At 43.0% G+C, this 23,443-nt stretch overlaps 1 protein-coding gene across 1 annotated transcript in view; it reads right to left on the reverse strand.

Annotated features, from left to right (window-relative positions):
- The window catches only part of nhej1 (nonhomologous end-joining factor 1), a 403,798-nt gene that overhangs the window by 323,051 nt on the left and 57,304 nt on the right, over positions 1–23,443 (reverse strand). The window contains exon 4 of the mRNA XM_063051361.1: positions 7,893–8,031. Coding sequence (XP_062907431.1) covers positions 7,893–8,031 — 139 coding nt within the window. The remainder of the gene's footprint in view (positions 1–7,892; positions 8,032–23,443) is intronic.

Below are 23,443 nucleotides of genomic sequence, written 5' to 3' on the forward strand. Positions count from 1 at the left end.
ACTTTGCTTCAGTATTCACTGCAGAAAAGGATCTTGGCGACCGTAGAGATGACTTACAGTGGACTGAAAAGCTTGAACATACAGACATTAAGAAAGAGGATGTGCTGGAGCTTTTGGAAAGCATCAAGTTAAATAAGTCACAGGGACCAGACAAGATATACCCCAGGCTACCGTGGGAGGCAAAGGAGGAGATTTCTGATCCTCTGGCAATAATCTTTGCATTATCAATGGGGACAGGAGAGGTTCCAGAGGATTGGAGGGTTACGGATGTTGTTCCATTATTCAAGAAAGGGAGTACAGATAGCCCAGTGAGTCTTACTTCAGTGGTTGGTAAGTTGATGGAGAAGATCCTGAAAGGCAGAATTTATGGACATTTGGAGAGGCATAATATAATTAGGAATAATCAGCTTGGCTTTGTCAAAGGCAGGTCGTGCCTGATGAGCCTGATGGAATTTTTTGAGGATGTGACTAAACACATTGATGAAGGTAGAACAGTAGATGTAGTGCATATGGATTTCAGCAAAGCATTTGATAAGGTACCCCATTCAAGGCTTATTGAGAAAGTAAGGAGGCATGGGATCCAAGGGGACCTTACTTTGTGGATCCAGAACTGGCTTGCCCATAGAAGGTAAAGGATGGTTGTAGGTGGGTCATATTCTGCATGGAGGTCGGTGACCAGTGATGTGCCTCAGGGATCTGTTCTGGGACCCCTTCTCTTTGTGATTTTTATAAATGACCTGGATGGGAAAGTGGAGGGATGGGTTAGTACATTTGCTGATGACACAAAGGTTGGGGGTGTGGTGGATAGTGTGGAGGGTTATCAGAGGTTACAGCAGGACATCGATAGGATGCAAAACTGGGCTGATAAGTGGCAGATGAAGTTCAACCCAGATAAGTGTAAGGTGGTTCATTTTGGCAGGTCAAAAATGATGGTGAAGTATAGTATTGAAGGTAAGACTCTTGGCAGTATGGAGGATCAGAGGGATCTTGGGGCCGAGTCCATAGCACAGCCAAAGCTGTTGCGCAGGTTCACTGTGTGGTTAAGAAGGTATATGGTGCATTGGTCTTCATCAACCGTGGGATTGAGTTTAAGAGCCAAGAGGTAATGTTACAGCTATGTAAGACCTTGGTCAGACCCCACTTGGAGTACTGTCCTCAGTTCTGCTCACCTCACTACAGGAAGGATGTGGAATCTATAGAAAGGGTGCAGAGGAAACAAGGACATCGCCTGGATTAGGGAGCATACTCTATGAGAATGAGTGAACTTGGCCTTTTCTCCTTGGAGAGACGGAGGATGAGAGGTGACCTGATAGAGGTGTATAAGATGATGAGAGGCATTGATCGAGTGGATGGTCAGAGGCTTTTTCCCAGGGCTGAAATGGCTAACACAAGAGGGCATAGTTTTAAGGTGCTTAGAAGTAGTTACAGAGGAGATGTCAGGGGCAAGTTTTTTTACGCAGAGGGTGGTGAGTGCATGGAATGGGCTGCCAGCGACGGTGGTGGAGGCAGATACGATACGGTCTTTTAAGAGACTCCTGGATAGATACATGGAGCTTAGAAAAATAGAGGACTATGGGTAACTCTAGGTAATTTCTAAAATAAGTATATGTTCCACACAGCATCGTGGGCCAAAGGGCCTGTATTGTGCTGCAGGTTTTCTATGTTTCTATGTTTTCTATAGCTGACTAGAAATGCACATATTATTACAAATTTGATTTCATCAATGTCTTATGAAAGTGCAAAACTATCCAAACTTTCCCTAAAACTATAATTCTTTGAATTGCCTTGAACTCCTAATTGCCTAGCCATCCAATCCCTAATTATTACTTTGCCTTATAAATAAATGTCGTTTACAGTTTTGAACAGCTCCATTTCTCTCAGACAAGTAATAAAATGTGCCTTTTGGTGCATTTCCTTAAATAAATATCATCATTGGGTTTTGGCACTTGCTGGGTTTAGTTGTTTTGTTGTTATGTCTTCAGAAAAAAAAATTCAATTAAACAAACACTGCTTGAAGACTTGGCTGAAGTGGTGATATGTGTAGACCGAGTCATCAGGTGCCAGGAATATCTGACCCAGTCTACGACCACAACGACAAAGTTACATGTGGGTTCTGAGGGTGGAGAATGCCCGCTCAAGAGGTTTTAGTACAAGTGATTTGCATTTATGCAGTACGGCTAATGCAGCACATTAACCTTCAATAAATTTTAACACCCAGCCACTTTAGAAGTGGCCAGAAAACTTGGTCACAGTGAAAGATCTTAAGTTTCAAGATTCAAGATCTGAAGGAACACTTCGTGAGAAATTACAAGGTTGATTGAATTCCACAGTTTTTGGTTAAGGCAGCTGACAGCACAACCTGGGCAGCACAGTAACGTAGCAGTTAGCGTGACACTATTACAGCTTGAGGAGTCGGGAGTTCGGAATTACAACATCATCTGTAAGGAGTTTGTACGTCCTCCCAGTGAACTCATGGGTTTCCTCCAGGTGATCCAGTTTCTTCTCACAGTACCAGTTAGTAAGTTAAGTGGTCATTGTAAATTGGCCCATGATTAGGCTGGGGTTAAATTGGTGGGTTACTAGTGATATGGCTCAGAAGGGCCAATTCCACACATTATCTATAAATAAAATAAACTTCCAAAGGCATGTTTCTCCAGTTTCTAGTATTTTCCCCTCGTCGCTCTTCCCTGTTTTGCATTTTCCCACTCTGGCACTCCTTTACCTCTTCTTCTCACCTGCCTATTAGCTCCCCCTGTGCACATTCTCCTTCCCCTTCTCCCAAGGTCCACTCTCCTCTTCTACCAGACTCCTTCTTCTCCAGCCTTTCATGTTTCCACCTATCACCATCCAGCTACATACTTCATTCTTACTCTCCGACCCACCTAGTTTCACCTGTCACCTTCTACTTGGGCTTCTTCCCCTCCCCCCACCTTCTTATTCTGGCATCTTCCCCCTAATGTTCCAGAACTGATGAAGGATCTTGGCCTAAAACATTGACAGTTTATTCATTTCCAAAGATGCTGCCTGACCTGCTGAGCTCCTCCAGCATTTTAAGGGTTTTGTTCAAAAAGCATGTACAAGCAGTCTGATTTGAAGAGTGAAGAAAGTTAGGCCCCAAAATGAGTGGCACAAAGCAATGCCAATTAATCCCTTCAACTGCAATGTTAGCATTCATTTCAAGAGGACAAGAATATAAAAGAAGGATGTAATGCTGAGGATTTATGAGGCATTGGGTGTGTTTGGTTGCATTTGGACTATTGTTTTGTGTCCTTATCTAAGAAAGGATGTGCTGACATTGGAGAGTTCTGATGAGGATGACCCCAGGAGTGAAAGGGTTAACAAGTGAATAGCTTTTGATGGCTCTGGGCCTGTACTCGCTGGAGTTTAGAGAATGAGGGTGGGGGGAATCTCATTGAAACCTATCAAATATTGAAAGGCCTAGACAGAGATGATGTAGGAAGGATGTTTCTTATACTGGGAGAGTTTAGGACCGGAGGGCATATCTTCAGACTACAAGGATGTTTCTTTAGAATAGAGATGTGAAGGAATTTGTTTAGCCAGAGGGTGGTGAATCTGTGGAATTCATTGCCATAGACAGCTGTGGCGGCCAAGTAATTGGGTATATTTAAAGCAGAGGTGATACATTCTTCATAAGTAAGGGCATCAAAGGTTACAGGGGGAAGGCTGGAGAGTAGGGTTGGGAAGGATAATAAATCAGCCACGATGGAAAGGCAGAACAGACTTGAAGATTAGCTGCTGGTGTGTTTTCTTCATAATTGCATCAATACATTGAGCCCTGCAGAGGCAGCAGTAGTTCAAGAAGATGTTGGCTTCTAAGGGACACTTAAACACTTGGCAGTATATGCTTTGGTTGTGTTGAAGATTACATCCAAGACTAAACCTTTGAGAAAGGATATCCTACTTAGAATAGAATTAACATTTTTTAAGTGACAGGTGGAATATTTTAAGCACTGAGTGGACACTTTATTAGTTACCTCCTGTACCTAATCAAGTGGGTACTGAGTGTATATTTTGTGGTCCTCTGCTGCTGTAGCCCAATCCTCTTCAAGATTCAATGTGTTGTGCATTCAGAGCTGCTCTTTTACACACAACTGTTGTAATGTGTGGTTATTTGTCACTTTTATGTCAGCTTGAAACACCCTGGACATTCTCCTCTGATGTCTCTCGTTAACAAGGCATTTTCATCCACAGATCTGCCACTCACTGCATTTTTTTTTGTTTTCACATCAATTCTCAGCAAACTCTAGAGACAGTTATGCATGAAGATCCCAGGAGATCAGCAGTTTCTGAGACACTCAAACCATCCCGTTTGGAACCAACATTCCACGGACAAAGTCACTTATATCACATTTCTTCCCCATTCCGATGTTTGAACTGAACTTCTTGACCATGTCTGCATGCTTTTATGCATTGAGTTGCTACCACATGATTGGCAGATTAGATATTTGCACTAACAAGCAGGTGTAACCAATAAAGTGGCTACTGAGTGTATATTATAAAGGAGGACAAAAGCCTGGTAAAGTTAAACCCTTTCAGAGATCACAGGTGATCTGAGGAAATAAATAGCATCTCCTTAAGATTATGATTCCATCAATGTTAAAGAGCAAAGACATCTTTAAATGGTGACCTCAAACATCTTTTGCTAGCATTGTATCACATGGGATGTGGACATCACTGATTTAATTAGCTTGACTGGTTTGCTGGGCCATTTTGGCACTAGGAACCAACTACATTTCTTGGGAGTTTGCTCAGGTCTCTCGCACTACAAAAGTAACTGTGTGGTAAAGAAGGCATTTGGCACGTCTGCCATCATCAGTCAGAATATTGTGTACAGTAGCATGGCCATTGTGTTACACTGTACAAGATGTTCATAATGCCACATTTAGAATTTATGTACAGTTCTGTTCATACTGCAATAAGTAGAACGTCATTAAACTGGAGAAGGTGTAAAAAAAATTATGAGGATGTAACTATAACTGGGACTGCAGGGCTTGGGTTATGAGAGGCTAGATAAAACAGTAATCTTTTTCTCCCAGGAGCACGGGAGGATAAAGGACGACCTTACAGAGGTTTACAAAATATTTATAGAGGTTTACAAAATAATACCGGGGCATAGATAAAGTAAATAGCCACAGTCTTTTCTCCAGGGTAGGGGAATCTACAACTAAAGGAAATAGGTTAAAAGTAATGGGGAAAGATTTCAGTGCAACTCCAGGGGCAACCTTTTGCACACAGAGTGGTGGATATATGGAACAAGCTGCTTGAGGAAGTGGTAGAAATAAGTACAATCACGACATTGTAAAAGGCCTTTGGATAGGTACATGGCTAGGAAAGATAAAGAAGGATATGGGCCAAATGAGGCAAATCGGACTAGCGCTGCAGCACTTTAGAGCACTTAACAGATTACAGCCCCAGAAACTGTAATCTCTTGCCATTCAACTCTTCAACTCTTGCCATTCTACTCTTCAACTCTTGCCATTCTCTCCATTTCTCCCTGTGACTGCATGGGTTTTCTCTGGTGATTTAGTTTCCTCCCACACTCCAAACACACGGGGTTATGGTTAGTGAGGCATGGGCATGCTATGTTGGCACCAGAAGCATGGCAACATCTACGGGCTACCCCAGCACATCCTCAACACACATCAAAGTTGCTGGTGAACGCAGCAGGCCAGGCAGCATCTCTAGGAAGAGGCACAGTCGACGTTTCGGGCCGAGACCCTTCATCAGCACATCCTCAGACTGCATTAGTCATTGATGCTGACAACGTTTGAGCCTCTGATGGAGGTGAGGGAGAAAGTGTATGAGCATGTAGAGCACATAGGCCGCTAACAGAGACAAGTGTCGTGAGGGAGATTAGTGGGGAGGGACAAATGGACAAGGGAATCACGGAGGGAGTGATCCCTGCAGAAAGCAGAGAGGGGAGGGAGGTAAAGATATGTTTAATGGTGTGATCCCTTTGGAGATGGTGGAAGCTGTGGAGGATAATGTGTTAAATGCAGAGGTTCATGGGGTGTTAAGTAATGATAAAAGGAACTTTATCACTGTTAAAGCAGCAGGAAGATGGGGTGAGCACCGATGCTAGAGAAATGGATGAGATGCGTGTGGGTGGAAAGGAGGACATCTTTGATGCCCTGGAAAGGAGAGCTGCATTCTTGGGAACAGATGTGGTGGAGGCAAATGAACTGAGAAAAGAGAATAGCATTTTTACAGGAGGAAAGAAGGGAAGTGGCATAGTTAAGGTAACCATGGAAACCGGTAGGTTTTTAAAAGTTGGTGGACAGAGAGATCGAGAGAGGGGAGATGGAGACAGAGAGATTGAGAAAGGGGAGATGGAGACAGAGAGATCGAGAAAGGGGAGATGGAGACAGAGAGATTGAGGAAGGGGAGATGGAGACAGAGAGATCGAGAAAGGGGAGATGGAGACAGAGAGATTGAGAAAGGGGAGATGGAGACAGAGAGATCGAGAAAGGGGAGATGGAGACAGAGAGATCGAGAAAGGGGAGATGGAGACAGAGAGTTCGAGAAAGGGAAGGGAGATTTCAAAAATTGACCAAGTGAATTTAAGGGCAGGGTGGAAGTTAAGGGCAAAGTTGATGAAATTGATGAGCTCAGCATGAAGCAGCACCAATGTGTCATCTATGTAGTGGAGGAAGAATAGGGAAGAATTAGCGGAGGCTTGGAGCGTGGTCTGTTGCACATAACCAACGAAGATTGCTGGGACCCATGCAGGGACCCATTGCTACCCTTCAAGTCTGGAGAAAGTAGGAGAAGCCATAGGAAAAATTGTTGAGGGTGAGGACCAGTTCTGTCACACACAGAGGAGAGTGGTGGTGGAGGGGAGTTGATTGCTTTTGTTAAGAAAGAAGCACAGAGCTTTGAGGCTTTCTTGATGGGGGATAGAAGTGTACAGGGACTGAACATTCATGGTGAAAATGAGGCGGTCAAGGCCAGGGAATTGAAAGTAAGATTATTCTAACTCTTCCCCCCCCCCACCCCCACATAGCACTCCATCTTTCTATCAATGTACACATGATATACATGTGTACATTGAACGTCGTTCAATGTGCACATGGCAAAAAGAACTAATCTTTAACCTTTTCTCAGTTTGGCAAATTGATTGGCACAAACAAGCTGGGCAAATCACCTGTTTCTGCACTGTACAGCTCCATGACCAAAAGTAAAACTCTTCAGAATACCATGAAAGGGACTAAAGGCTACAAACTTAGTGCATTTCCATTCTCCCTCCAGTCTCGCCTCTACCATCTTAGAAGTTTGTGCAGATTCTGCATTTCACCTAAAATTCTGACCAACTTCTATGGAGATATAGTGGAGAATATCCTAACTGGCTGCATTATGGCCTGGCATGGAAACACCATGAATGGAAAAGCCTTCGTCACAATTCATTGCACCTACAAGGAGCGCTGCCACAAGAAAGCAGCACCTATCATCATGGAGGTACAGGAGACTTAGGTCCCACACCACCAAGCTCAGGAACAGTTATTACCCTACGACCAGCAGGCTCCTGAACCAGCATGGATAACTTCAATCACTTCAACACTGAGTGGATTCCACAACCTATAGCCTCATTTTTAAGGACTCTACAACTCATGTTGTCAGTATTATTTATTTAGTTTTTCTTTTTTGCACAGTTTGACTTCTTTTGCACATTGGTTTTCTGTCCGCCTCTGTAGTTTTTCATTGATTCTATTGTTTTTCTCTGTTCTACTGGGAATGCCTACGATAAAAATTAATCTCAGAGTAGTCTAGTGACATATACGTACAGGTCCTTTGTTAATAAAATTACTTTGAAGCTTTTATTTAATGACAGCACGAAATGCATACTTCTCATGGGTGAATGACAAAGCTCTCACCTCTACTAAGCATTGCACCACTCTCCTTGTAGTCGAGAATCTCTGCATCTTTTCTCTGCAAGAGCAGCATTAAGTCCCAAGTCTGCCTGTGCAGTGCCTGCATCATGTTCAGCAGGGGGCAGACCATATGGCGGGATACCTGCAAAGACAATGGCAGCAATTGGTTTCAGCAGATCATGACCTTACATACCATTCGTGGCGTCTGCTGCACAGCACGTCGTGGGACTAACAAACCAAGGTTTCAAATCTCACCAGGCAGCTGGGAAATTTAACTACGATGTATTAAATAAATCTGCAAAAAATGCTTACGTAATATTAGCGTATCACTTTACAGCAGCAGATACCACTGATTGGGGTCCAATTCCTGCCCTTGTCTATAAGGAATTTGCACATACTCCCCTGTGACTGCGTGGATTTTCTCCGGGTGCTCTGTTTTCCTCCCACATTCCAAAGGGTTAGTAAATTGAGGGCATGCTATGTTAGCACTGGAAATATGGCAACACTTAACGGCTGCCCAGCACAATCCTCACTGATTTGATTTGACACATTTCACTGTAATGTTTCGATGCTTCAGTCTATGAAAAGCCAGAGAGTGGTAGTAGAGGGTGGCCTCTGTGGCTAGTGGGATGCCGCATGGATCAGTGCTGGGTTCTTTATTGTTTGTCATCTATATCAATGATCTGGATGATAAAGTAGTTAACTGGATCAGTAAATTTGAGGATGACACCAAGATTGGGAGTGTAGTGGAGAGTGAGGAAGGCTATTATGGCTTTCAGAGGGATCTGCATCAGCTGGAAAAATTAGCTGGAAAATGGCAGATGGAATATAATGCAGAGAAGTGCGAGGTTTTGCACTTCAGTAGGACCAACCACGGTAGGTCTTACTCAGTGAACAGTAGGGCATTGAGAAGCGTAGTAGAAGAAAGGGATCTGGGAATACAGGTGCATAATTCATTGGAAGTAGCGTTACAGGTAGATGGGGCTGCAGAGAAAGCTTTTGGCACATTGGCCTTCATAAATCAATGCTTTGAGTACAGGATGTTATGTTGAAGTTGTATAAGATGTTGGTGAGGCCTAATTTGGAGTGTTGTGTGCAGTTTTGGTCACTTACCTACAGGAGAGATGTAAACAGGTTGAAAGAGTGCAGAGAAAATTTACAAGGATGTTGCTGGGACTGGAGGATCTGAGTTATAAGGAAAGACTGAATAGGTTAGGACTGTATTCTTTAGAACGTAAAAAATTGAAGGGAGATTTGATAGAGATACACAGAATTATGAAGGGTATAGATGGGGTAAATGCAAGCAGGTTTTTTCCACTGAGGTTGGGTGGGACTACAACTGGAGATCATGGGCTAAGGGTGAAAGGTGAGAAGTTTAAGGGGAATACGAGGGGAAACTTCTTCACTCAGAGGGTCATGAGAGTGAGGAATGAGCTGCCAGTACAAGTGGTCCATGCAAACTCGATTTCAATGTTTAAAAGAAGTTTTGATAGGTACATGGATAGGATGGGGATGGAGGGCTATGGTCCTGGTGCAGGTCAATAGGAGTAGTCAGCTTAAAAGGTTTTGGTAGGTACTAAATAGGCTGAAAGGGCTGTTTCTGCACTGTACTTCTCAATGACTCTATGTAACAAATAAGGCTAACTGCTAATAGCATTGAATTGTCTTAAAACTGCTCCAATTCTCTAATGAATTTTCAGAAAACAAATCGAACCTCATCTTAGACATGAGGAAATCTGCAGATGCTGGAAATTCAAGCAACACACACAAAATGTTGGTGGAAAGCAGCAGGCCAGGCAGCATCTATAGGAAGATGACGGAATATAAGGTGTTGTTCCTCCACCCTGAGTGTGGCTTCACCTTGACAGTTGAGGAGGCCATGGATAGATATTGACGGAATATCGACTGTACCTCTTCCTATTGATGCTGCCTGGCCTGCTGTGTTCCACCAGCATTTTGTGTGTGTTGCTCAAACCTCATCTTATTTACATGCATCCAAACATCCAAAAGTCACACTCAGAGATGATATTTTACTTACCTTCCAGCCAACAGTTCTACAAAAGCAATTATGGTACAGCAACTGCTCTGCCCAAGACCACAAAAAAGCTGCAGAGGGTTGTGGATACAGCTCGGCACATCACAGAAAACTGCCTCTCCTCTTAGGACTCTTGTCTACACGCCTTCCTGCCTCAGTAAAGCAGCCAGCATGCTCAAATATTGCATCCACCCTGAACATTCTCTCTTTTCGCTTCTTTCATCGGGCAGAATATATAAAAGCATGTACCACCAGTGCCAAGGACAGTTTCTACCCCATTGTGAATGGTGCCCTAGTAAAATAAGGTGAACTCTTGACCTCATAAATTAAATTGCATGGCCTTTTACCATATCATCAGTCTGCACCGCACTCTCTCTGTAACTGTAACACTATATTCTGCATCCTGTTATTGCCTTTCCCATGTACTAACTTGATAGACTGATGTGGTGAAGTGATTTGTATGGATGGCATGCAAAACAAACTATCTGACTGTACCTCAGCACATGTGGTACCTTGGTATAAACCAATACTACCAAAATGCCTTATATCTACTGACCTGGTTTCTGCCAAGGGAAACGACTTCTTATAAAAACTATCTAAGATTTCCTGAACCAGCTCAATAGTTAGGTAGACAGTCTGTTTATGGACATAAACTCAAATATATACCCAAAGATCAGCAATTGGAAAACATTTTTTAAAATTTGCTTGATTTGTCACATGTATAAAGTTCAAAGTAAATTTATTATCACCATATACAACCATGAGTTGTTTTCTTGCAGGCATACACAGTAAGTTCAAGAAGCACAATAGAATCAATGAAAGACCGCAGGATGGACAAACAACAAATGTGTGAAAGACAACAAACTGCAAATACAAAACAAGCAATAATAATAAATAAATAAGCAATAAATATCAAGAACAAGAGATGAAGAGTTCTTGAAAGTGAGTCCATAGGCTGTGGGAACATTTCAATGATGGAGCAAATGAAGTTATCCCCACTGGTTCAAGAGCTTGATGGTTGAGGGGTAATGACTGTTCCTGAACCTAGTGGAGTGGGTCTTGAGGCTCCTGTACCTTCTTCCTGACGGCAGAAGAGAGCAGGTCCTGGGTGGTGGAGGTTCCTGATGATGGATGCTGCTTTTCTATGACAGCGCTCCGTGTAGATGTGCTCAATGGTGGGGAGGTCTTTACCTGTGATGGACTGGGCCATATCCACTATTTTTGTAGGATTTTCCATTCAAGGGCATTGGTGTTACCATACCAGGCCATAATGCAACAAGTCAATATACTCTTCACCCCACATATATAGAAGATTGTCAAAGTTTTAGATGTCAGGCCAAATCTTCACAAACTTCCAGGTACATCTAAACACAGTGAAATGCACCATTTGCATTAAATCAAATCAGTGAGGACTGAGCTGGGTGCCAACAGAACATGCCTACAACTTACTAACACTAACTAGTGTGTCTTTGGAACGTTGGAGTAAACTGGAGCACCCAGAAAAACTTGTGGTCACAGTGAAAACGTACAAATTCCTTATAAACAGCAGCAGGAATCGAATCCTGATCCTAACGCTGTAAAAGCTCATGCTAACCTCAGCATCATGAATCAACAGACTTCATCATTGTTTAATATAGTTAAGTGTGTAAATTGGCACAATTGAATGAATAAAACTGAAATTGATCATCACAAACAATAAGATTCATGAAGATCTTGTCAAACATGGTGTCATAAGGAAAGGTTAGCCAGGGTGGTTTTCTTTCTGAAAAAGGTAGTTCAAGAGAGACTTAAAAGAGGTATATGAACTGATAAGACTGCAGTGGACAGGAAGGCTCTACAACGGGTAGTCAAAACTGCCCAAAGCACCACCAGGACCTGCCTACCTGCCATCAAGGACATATACAGAGAAAGGTACCAGAAAAGGGCCAGTAACATCATGAAGGATTAAACCCACTTTGCTCATGGACTGTTTGTCCCACTCCCATCAGGGAGGAGGCTATGTAACATCCATGCCAGGACTACCAGAATCAAAAACAGTTAACTTTCCCCAAGCACTGAGGCTGATCAACACCTCCACCCACTAATCCACATCTCCACACCGCCAACCACCATTACTTTATCATTTCCTGTCAGTCACCTTATGCACAGATACTGTGCCCTGCGTCACTTTATGTACATACAATCAGTCTGTGTGTACAAGATATCTCATGTATTGATATTTATTGTGTTTATTATTGGGTCTTTATCTTATTGTGGTATTTTTTGTGCTGCATCGAATCTGAAGTAACAATTATTTTGTTCTTCTTTATATTTGTGTACTGGAAATTACATTAAACAATCTTGAATCTTGATAAGAGACCTACATAGACTGGATTAGAAAGGCCTATTTTAGCAGAAACACCACTAACTAAGAGAAACACACATAAAATGCTAGAGGAATTCAGCAAGTCAGACAGCATCAATGGAGAGGAATAAATAGTCTATGTTTCAGGCTGAGACTTCATTGGTTCATAATTGAAATGTAGTGCATAAATGTAGTACAAAGAATTACTGGATATTGTGGGGTGGTGGTGATGGGGGATGGTTGTGGAATAACAGGTTTGCAATACTACTTTTGTGAGTAATCGTTGGGTCCTCCAGCCCCTGCAGTAGTTGAATAGCCCAATGCAGGATACTTCAAATTTACCCCAACACATGTCCAAAACCAGGTGTACTGTAAAGAAAGCATCAAGATTAAAGATTATCTTTATTTGTCACATCAACATTGAAACATCGAAACATACAGTGAAATGCATCGATTGCGTCCATGACCAATACAGTCTGAGATGTGCTCAGGTCAGCCCATGAGTGTCGCCATGCTTCCAGTGGCAACACAGCATGCCCACAACTTACTAACCCTAACCCATACATCTTTGGAATGTGAGAGAAAACCGGATCACCCAGAGGTCATGAGGAGAATGTACAAACTCCTTACAGATTGTGGTAGGATTTGACTCCTAATCTTAATGCAGGATACTTCACGATTTACCCCAGCACATGTTCAAACCTGGAAAACTGTAAAGAAAGAATTAAGATTACAAGATTAGCTTTATTTGTCACACGTACATCGAAACATGCAGTGACATTCATCGTTTGCATCAACAACCAACACAGTCTGACGATTGTGCTGGAGACAAGTGTCGTCACACTTCCAGCTTCAACATAACACATCCACAACTCACTAGTTCAAATTTGTGCAGCTTTTGAACGTGGGAGGAAACTTGAGTGCCTGACGGAAACCCACACAGTCATGAGGAGAGCATACAATCTCCTTACAGACAGTGGCAGCATTTGAACCCCGATCAGTGATCGCTGGTGCTGTAATAGTGTTACGCTAGCCGATATGCTACTGTGCTGGCCTGATAATGATAGAGATACCATCCAGAGGAATCTGGAGTATCCAGAGGTCATGTGGAGAATGTACAAACTCTTTACAGACAGCAGTGGCAATTGCACCCCGATCTTATTGCAACATACTTCAAATTTTACCCCAGCATGTGTCCAAAACTAGGAGCACAGGCATCAAACATGGACTAGTTTTGCAGGCACGGCATAGTAAGTAACTTTGTGCAAAAGTCGGAATTTCCCAGAGATCGAGGCAGAGGAATTTCAGACACTGTAAAATGAAATCTTCCGCAGACATGCTCATGAAAAAATATATATAAATATGAAGTGAGGTGGAGCCTTACCACAGCCTGGTGATCGGTATCAGAATGAATAACTGTGAGGTTTGCAGCTGTAAATAAACTGAGGTTTATAAAAGTGTCTCAAAATCAAATAACACCAAGTTTCACATTTTTCAGTATTTGGTCACTTCATTCGCAGGTTCATTAAAAACCAACACTGGCTGCCGCCTTTGTGTTGGATGTGGTCAGTCTCTTGGCCCTCGACGGCCGCACAAGTCTGGGTTGAAAACAGCCAGTGGTGCAAGACGCCTCCCCACATGGGCGTTGCCGTGGGTTAATACATTACCACCAAGCACCCTCAAGGTTGGCCAGCATCATCAGCAATGGCTCAGTGGGTAGGACTCTCGCCCCAGTCAAAATTTTGTGGGTTTAACCCTCCATTCCACACGCCCAAGATTGAAATCCGAGCTGGATTCTCCATGCCTTGTCTGGGGCACACAGCACTGCTGGAGTGGGAGTTGCTGTCTTTCAGACGAGATGTTAACTGGAAGACTGCAGTACAATCTTTAAAAAGAGGGCAGGGGAGATTTCCCTTGGTCAAACATTTACTGAAAGGCCTAATTCTGCTCATATGTCTTATGTTCTTATCGTCTTACAACGCTGTAGGAACTCAGCAGGTCAGGCAGCATCTATGGAGGGCAATAAACATTTGCCATTTCAGACCAAAACCCTTCATTAAGGCTAGAAAGGAAGGGGGCAGAAGCCAGTATAAGAAGGTGGGGGGAGGGAAGAAGAACAAACTGGCAGGTGATAGGTAAGACCAGGTGAGGGGGAAGGTACAGGAGGGGGGAATGAGGCGAGAACCTGGGAGGGGATAGACCATAAGACACAGGAGCAGAATTAACCCATTTGGCCCATTGAGTCTGCTCTGCCATTCCATCATGGCTGATTTATTATCCCTCTCAACCCCATTTTCTTGCCTTCTTCCCGACACCCTGACTAATCAAGAACCCATCAACCTACACTTTAAGTATAGTCAATGACTTGGCTTTCACAACCAACCATGGCAATGAATTCCACAGATTCACTGTCCTCTGGCTAAGGAAATTACTCCTCATCTATGTTCTAAATGGACATCCTTGTATTCTGAGGCTGTGCCCTCTGGTCCAGGACTCCCCTACTTTAGGTAACATACTCTCCACATCCACTCTAACTCGGCCTTTCAATATTTTATTAGGTTTCACTGAGATCCACACCCCCATTTTTGTAAGCACAATGTGAGGTCAGGCCCAGAGCTGTCAAACACTCCTCAGACGTTAACTCTTTCTTACTCAGAAAAATTCTCATGAACCTCCTCAGGATTCGGCCCAACATCAGTATTTCTTTTCTTAGATAAGAGGCACAAAATGGCTCACAATACTCCACGTGCGATCTGACCAATGCTTTATAAAGCCTCAGCATTATATCCTTGCTCTTATATTCTAATCCTCTCGAAATGAATGCTAATATTGTATTTTTCTTTCTTTTAACTGACTCGACCTGCAAGTTAACATTTAGAGAATCCCATGTGCCTTTGTGCCTCTGATTTTTGAATTTTCTCCCCATTTAGAAATTAGTCTATGCCTTTATTCCTTCTACCAAGGAGCATGGCCATACACTACACTTTGGTAGGGACAGGTGAAAGAGGTAAACGATTGAAGAAGGAATCTGATAGGAGAGGACAGTGGATATCGAAGCTTTAGGATATCTTCTATCCTAGTGGCATAAGTCTATTGAACAGTCCCCTTGTACAGTAACATGGGCTCTCGACCTCACAATCTACTTTTCTATGATCTTACACCTTATTATCTACCTGTAATGCACTTCCTCTATAATTGGAACATTTTATTCTGCATTCTGTAATAGTCTTACATTGTTCTACCTTCAATGCACTTTGTAATGAATTGATCTGTTTGAACGGTATGCAAACACTATGCAAGACAAATTTTTCCACTGTACCTCAGTACAGGTAACAATAATAAACCAATTTACCAGTTTCCTGAGAACTGCTCATAGTCTGAATGGCTCGCAAGTCAGAAGTGCAGCATGAAGCAGGCCAGCTATAGGAGCAAGCTGAAAGATCACACAGAGTTGGTGTTTGACATAATGGGTGATTTATTAAAAAGCTGGTGCACACCAGGCGACCAGTCAAAACTGATCTACCTGAGCAAGGATTTGGTACAGCTTTGACATTCTCAGTTGACGAGATTACCAGTAAAACTAGGTCCTGATTACAGAATAAAATGACAATCCACAGATGTAACAGCAAATCCAATTTTCTCTTTCAATGGGTGCACGCTATAACATCATTAGTGAAGTTCCTGAAACTTGGGTGTTGTCTCTACTGGATTCCATGTTTTTAGTTCTAGGTTTTGTCTGTGGTTACCTGCTACCACATTAACATAATCTATATCTCTATTTACTAGTTATTAACCCTTCACTATTCTTTCCCCTATAAGACCAACCAATGCAACATGGAGTTAAACCATGGTATCTAACTCAACTATTGCTATTACCCTACCTGTTACATAGTAGAGGATGTCTGCTTCTCTACAACAGCCAACAAACTCATTCCGCCAGTCTCCCAAACACTCACTTGTATGTATGGGTTGTGTATAAATCAGGCCTTCGCCATCCAGGGAGTATCTGTGTCAAGAGGTTATGAAAGGTGTGCTTTCACAGCAGTGTCATGTGTTGAGTTTAAAGTTGCTGGTGAGACTTCAGAGAACCAGGGAGAGATGACAGTTTGGAAAGGACCCCATGCTGGCTCTCTGAAACAGTTCAGTCCCCAGACTTCAGCTCCGAATAAATCAGTTGGATTTTACATCGCCATTAAAAAAAACCTGATTCACCTGTGTGCTCTTGAAAAAATTCCCCGTGCTCTTGGCATGTGCATGAAGGCTGCTTTGACTGCCCATCCCCACTTGGCCAACAGTAGTGGGCTTTATTCTGTACGGGTAGTTTGTTTTCTTATATAACTGGACTAACTCAGTGGTCATTAACAGTAAACAATCAGGCCTCTTGCTGACTTTCATCGCTCTGCCACTGGTGGCTGTGTCCTCAGCTGCCAAATCAAACCTCTGGAATCCCCGGCATAATCAACCCTGCCTGTGCTCCTATAAGGAACCCCTCAAATCCCACCTCTTTGAACTAGTACTGCTTCATGAGAGCCAGTGTCTTACGATGCTCCATGCAATGCTTTGGGAGTCTTTCCTAAAAAAGGTGATATACAAGCAAGCTCCTATTGTTATAGTATGACTATTGGAGTAACGACAGAATATTCGAGCGCGGCTCATTCGCTTGCCAGCAGCAATTGGCTTTTAAAAAGGCAAACCAACAAATATTCATGCCAACCCATAAATTTATTGAATTCACCTCCACAACTCACCACAGTGGGATGTGAACTCATGACCACAGATCAGCAAGACAGTCCTGCTGAAGGGTCTCAGCCCGAAACATCGACTGTACTCTTTTCCATAGATGCTGCCTGGCCTGCTGAGTTCCTCCAGCATTTTGTTGGAGGAACTCAGTGGGTCAGACAGCGTCTGTGAAGACAACTGGACAGTCAACATTTTGAGTCCAGGTTCTTTATCTGGTTTGAATGATGGACCGGTCCAGATGGTACCAACATATTCGATGAGCTGTCTTGGGTGCAGCACATAGATGCAATCACAAGGAAGGTATCCCAGCATCTTTACTTTCCTAGGAGGTTAGGTAGATTTGGCTTGTCGCCAAACACTCCAGCAAACATCTACAAGTGTATGGTTGAAACTATCTTGACTGGTTGCATCACGATCTGGAACAGCAATTCGAATTCAGAGGAATGTAAGAAGCTGCATAAAGCAGTGGACTCAGCCCAACACAACATGAGCACTTCCCTCCCCAACATCGGTACAATCTACAGGAGGCGCTGCCTCAAGACGACAATCTCTGTCAACTTTAGTTCCCACCAGCCATGCCACACTATCGTTTTGCAGCTTATATTGTGCAGGATGTACAAAAGCCTGAAGCCCCACACCACCAGAACACTCAAGAACAGCTACTTCCCTTCAACTGTTTGGTCCTTGAGCCAATCAACACAACCTTAATCACTATCTCAGTATAGCAACACTATGACCACATTAATTACTCTGCACTAAAATGTACATTTGTCCTGTGTTTTTCTTGTTTAATTTTGTATAATTTATGATTAATTTGTGTTTTTCTTGCGAATGTTGAATATTGTATATCTGATGCTATGTACCTGTGATGCCACTGCAAGTAAATTTTTCATTGCAACTATACAGATAAATACTTGACATAAGACAATAAGCATCACCAGACCTGATGAAAGGTAATGAACTGTACTTCCATGACGGTTGCTAGATTTCCAAAACATACAGTGAAATACATCGTTTGCGTCAACGGCCAACACTATCCAAGGACAAGCTGTGAGCAGGTGCTGCCACGCTTCTGGCACCAAAGTAACATGCCTACACACTAACCCTAATCTATCCATACTTGGAATGTGGGAGGAAACTAGAGCATCCAGCAGAAATGCACGTGGTCATGGGAATAAGGGACAACTACTTAAAGACAGCAGCAGAAATTGAACCTTGAACTTGCAGTTGGCCTTGTAAACTATTGCACTAGCCATCAGTGAGCACATCTACAAGGAGCACTTTCACAAGAAAGTAGCATCCATCATCGAGGACCCCCTTCATCCAAGCCATGCTCTCTTCCCCCTACTAACATCAGGCAGCAGAGGCAGGAGAGACAGGAGCCTTAGGTCCCACACCACCAGGTTCAGGAATAGTTATTACCCTAAAACCATAAAGCTCCTGAACCAGTGTGGATAACTTCACACACTACAACTCTGAACTGACTCCACAACTCAAAGACTCACTTTCAAGGACTCAACAACTCAAGTTAGACCATAAGAGATAGGACAACAGTTATGCCATTTGGTCCATCAAGTCTGGTCTGCCATTCCATCATGGCTGATTTATTATATCTCTGAACCACATTCGCCCACCTTTACCCCATAACTTTCGACACTCTGAGTGATCAAGAACCTACCAACCTCCGTCTTAAATACGCCCAACGACAGCTGTCTGTGGCAATGAACTCCACAGACTCACCACCCTCTGGCAAAAGAATTTTTTATTCATCCCTCTTCTGAATGGATGTTCCTCTATTCTGGAACTGTGAACTCTGGTCCTAGACTCTCACACTATAGGCAACATGCTTTCCATATCCATTCCATTTAGACCTTTCAATATTCGATAGGTTTCAAGATTCAAAGATTCAAAAAACTTCATTGTCATTCTAACCGTACATCAGCTCTGCAGGGCAGAATGAGACAGCGTTTCTCAGGGGCAGCGCAAATCATAACATAACAAACGCAACACTAAATAATAAACTTAACAATAAATAGTAAAACACAATAGCCACATATCAGTTAAAATCAAGTTATAAGTGCTCAGTGCAAGTTAAAAGTGTCCAAGCAGAGTCAGGTAGAGCAGCTATTTAGCAGTCTGACGGCCTGTGGGAGGAAGCTGTTTAGTAGCCTTGTGGTTTTAGTTTTGATGCTCCTGTAACGTTTGCCTGATGGCAGAAGAACAAACAGTTCATGGAGAGGGTGTGAGGGGTCTTTAATGATGTACCGTGTTTTCTGGAGGCATTGACTCTGAAAGAGGTCTTGGACAGAAGGTAGGGAGACCCCAATACCTTCTCTGCTCCCCTAACCACCCCCGCAAGGCTTTTTTGTCGACAGCACTGCAGCTGGAGTACCAGGTTGTGATGCTAAAGGTCAGCACACTCTCAACCACGCCTCTGTAGAATGTAGTTAAGATGTTAGTGGGGAGTGATGCTTGTTTAAGCTTCCTCAACTGGATCCTCCCCCCCACCTTATTCTTCTAAACTCTAGCAAGTACAGGTCTAGCGCCATCAAACCCTCCTCATATGTTAACCCTTTCATTCCCTAGATTATTCTTGTGAACTTCCTCTGGACCTTCTCCAATGACATCACATTTTTTCTTAGATAAGGGGGCATATGCCAGTGATATTAAACCTGACTGTGATTTTGAAAACTACTCACAATACTCCAAGTACTGTCTGACCAATGCCTCGTAAAGCATTATATCCTTGGTTTTATATTAACCTTTAGGGGATCCTACATGAGAACTTCAAAGTCGTTTTGCACCTATGACTTTTGAATTTTCTCCCCAATTAGAAAATAGTCCACAATTTTATTACTTCCGCCGAAGTCCATGACCACGCACTTCCCTACACTATATTCCATCTGCCACTTGTTTGCCCATTCTCCTAACCTAGCGAAGTACCTTTGCAGACACCTTGTTTTCTCAACACTACCTGGCCCTCCACCTATCTTCACCTCATCCTTAAATTCAGCCATAAAGCCATCAATTCCTTCATCCACATCATTGACATATTACGTGAAAAGAAGCAATTCCAACATCGATCCCTGCGGAACACCACTAGTCACCAGCAGCCAGCAAGAAAAGGCCACTTTATTCCCACTCTTTGCCTCCTGCCAGTCAGCCATTCTTCTGTCTATGCCAGTATCTTTCCATGGGTTCTTATCTTGTTAAGCAGCCTCATGTGTACCTTCTGAAAATCCAAATAAACAACATCCACCGACTCTCCTTTGTCTATTCCAATAGATCTGTCAGTCAATATTTCCTCTGAAGGAAACCATGCTTACTTCAGCCTATTTTGTCATGTGCCTCCAAGTATCCTGAAGCTTCACCCTTAATAATAGACTCCAATATCTTTCCAACCACTGAGGTCAGGCTAACTGGTCTATAATTTCCCTACTTCTGATTATTTCTTAAAGAGTGGATTGACAGTTGCAATTTTTCTCATCCTGTGGAACCATTCCAGAATCTAATGATTCTTAAAAGTTCATTACTAAAGCCTTCACAATCTTTTCAGTCACCTCTTTTAGAACCCCGGGGTGTAGTCCATATGGTCCAGGTGACTTATCTACCTTCAGGCCTTTCAGTTTCCTAAGCACCTTCTCCTTGGTAATAGCAATGACATTCACTTCTGCCCCCTGACATTCTTGCAATTCAGGCGTTCTGCTCGTGTTTTCCACAGTGAAGACTGAAGCAAAATTAATATTAAGTTTGTCCACAATTTCTTTGTCAGTTCCACCCACCCCACCGCCCCCATTACTACTTCTCCGGTGTCATTTACCAGTAGTCCAACATCCACTCTCATCTTTCTTTCACTATTTATATACATGGAAACCCTCTTTGTATCCTCTTTTATATTATTGGTATCTTATCTTCATATTCCAGCTTTTCTCTCTTTATGTTTTTTTTTAGTTGCCTTCTGTTGGTTTTTAAAAGTTCTCAGTATTATTTCTTTACTCTTTTTATTATCCGCATGATTTCTCTTCTCTTGCACACTAGATATTTGACAGTCTTTGTTACATAGTTTTTCACAAATTCTATAGTATTTCCTTATTTTCCCGTAAATGCCTGCAAGAAAATGATTCTCAAAGTAGTATATGGTAACATATTTTCTGAAGAAGGGTCTCAGACTGTTTATATACTGCCTGACCTGCTGAATTCCTCCAGTGTTTGGTGTGTGTTACTTTGGATTTCTACCCTCTTTATAATCTCTTGTGTTTATTGGGCATAATGAAGCATCTTGGCCTGAAACATCAACTTCCATTCCTTCCCATAAATGCTGCTCAACCTGTTGACCTCCTCTAGCATTTTGTAAATTTTACATAGTGCCTTGTAGAAGTATTCAGCCCCCAACCCTTTGATTCAAAGGTTCAAAGTATATTTATTCTCAAAGTATGTATAAATTATGCAACCTTGAGATTTGTCTGTTTACTGGCAGCCACAAAGCAAGAAACCCAAAAGAATCCAATTTAAAAAAAGAAAATCCAACACCCAATGTACAGCAAAAGACAAAAAAAAACACAAGTCATGGAAACAATTGAAGCAAGCAACTTTGTTCACATAAATGAGTATTAACCAGGGATTTTGATCAATTTAACTGACAACTTTTATTTGTGAATCATGTGCTTCTTTTTCACAGTAGAGTCCAAAAAAACAGGGAAAATTGTAAAGCATGAAAAACTAATAATTCAAAAAGCACTTCAGAAGTATTCATCCTCCTCTGCTCAGTACTTAGTTGAACCACCTCTCACAACTATTACAGCTGCTGGTCCAACCAGTCAAACTCAATGCAACAAGATTCCTCTGATTGCGTCACCTGGGAGGTATTTCGAGCTGAGAACATCTCCGAATACACAGAGGTGGTCACAAGCTTCATTCAGAAGTGCATATTGAAGACACTGTTCCCCAAAAATCAGTCCAGGTCTACCCAAAACAGAAGCCTTGGATAAACAGTTCAGTGCATGTTGCTGTCAGTACGAGGGATAAAGCCTTCATCTCCAGAGACCAACAGGAGCTCAACAGATGCCACTATGATTTACGTAGAGCCATCAAGGTGGCAAAACAGCAACACGGACAAAATGTAGTCACAACTCTGCGACAGTGACACATGCAGTGTATGGCAAAGACTACACACTATCGCGGACTTCAAGAAGAAACACAGCTGTACAGCCAACATTGCCGCCTCTCTCCCAGACAAGCTAAACGTTTTCTCACTCTCGATTTGAGGTTGATAGGACTAAACCCCCGAGGAGAGCTGCCAATGAGATCTGCACCTTGGTCATCTCCAGACTGGGGTATGTAGACCTTTCCAACGTGTCAATAGCTGCAAGGCAGTGGGGCCAAACGGCGTCCCAGGGCACGTCCTCAAAGTCTGTGCGGAACAGTTTGCTGGTGTGTTTACGGACATTTTCAATCTCTCCCTCTCCCAGTGTGTAGCACCCTCCTGTTTCAAATCGTCCATCATTGTCCCTGTACCTAAGAAAACCAAGGTAGCATGCCTGAATGATTAGCCTCCTGTCGCCCTCGCCTCAATTATAAGCAAATGCTTTGAGAGGCTGGTTAAAGACTACATCTGCAGCTTGCTACCTTCCACACTGGACCCCGACAATTCACCTACCAATGAAACCGGTCTACCGATGACGCCATAGCCACAGCACTACACACCATCCTCACTCACTTGGAGAAGAGGGATGCATACATTAGAATGCTGTTCCTGGACTACAGTTCAGCATTCAACACCATAATTCCCTCCAGACCTGACAGGAAGCTCAGAAACCTCTGCCTGCACCCCACCTTGTGCAGCTGGATCCTAGACTTCCTATCTGATCGCTGACAGGTAGTAAGGATTGGCTCCCTCACCTCTGCCCCTCTGCCCCTCTGACCCTCAACACAGGTGCCCCCCAGGGTTGGGTTCTGAGTCCCCTCCTCTACTCCCTTTACACCCATGACTGTGCTGCCACACACAGCTCTAATCTGATGATCAAATTCACAGATGACATGACTTTGACCGGCCTTATTTCTAGCAGTGATGAGACAGCCTCAGAGAAGAGGCTGACATCCTGACACAGTGGTACCAGGATAACAACCTCTCCCTCAGTGTACAAACAACAAAAAGGCTGATTGTGGATTACAGGAGGATCGGAGACAGACTCGCTCCGATAACATCAATGGGTCTGCGGTTGAGAAGGTGAGTAATTTCAAGTCCCTCAGTATACACATCACTGATGATCTCACCTGGACTGTACATACCGGCTTCGTGGCAAAAAAAGCAAAACAGCGTCTCTTCCACCTCAGGCGACTGAAGAAGTTCAGTGTGGGCCCTCAAATCCTCATGACCTCCTACAGGGCACCATTGAGAGCATCCTGACTGACTGTATCACTGCCTAGTACGGGAAC

This window comes from Mobula hypostoma, chromosome 6 (assembly GCF_963921235.1).
Source record: "Mobula hypostoma chromosome 6, sMobHyp1.1, whole genome shotgun sequence".
NCBI lineage: Eukaryota > Metazoa > Chordata > Chondrichthyes > Myliobatiformes > Myliobatidae > Mobula > Mobula hypostoma.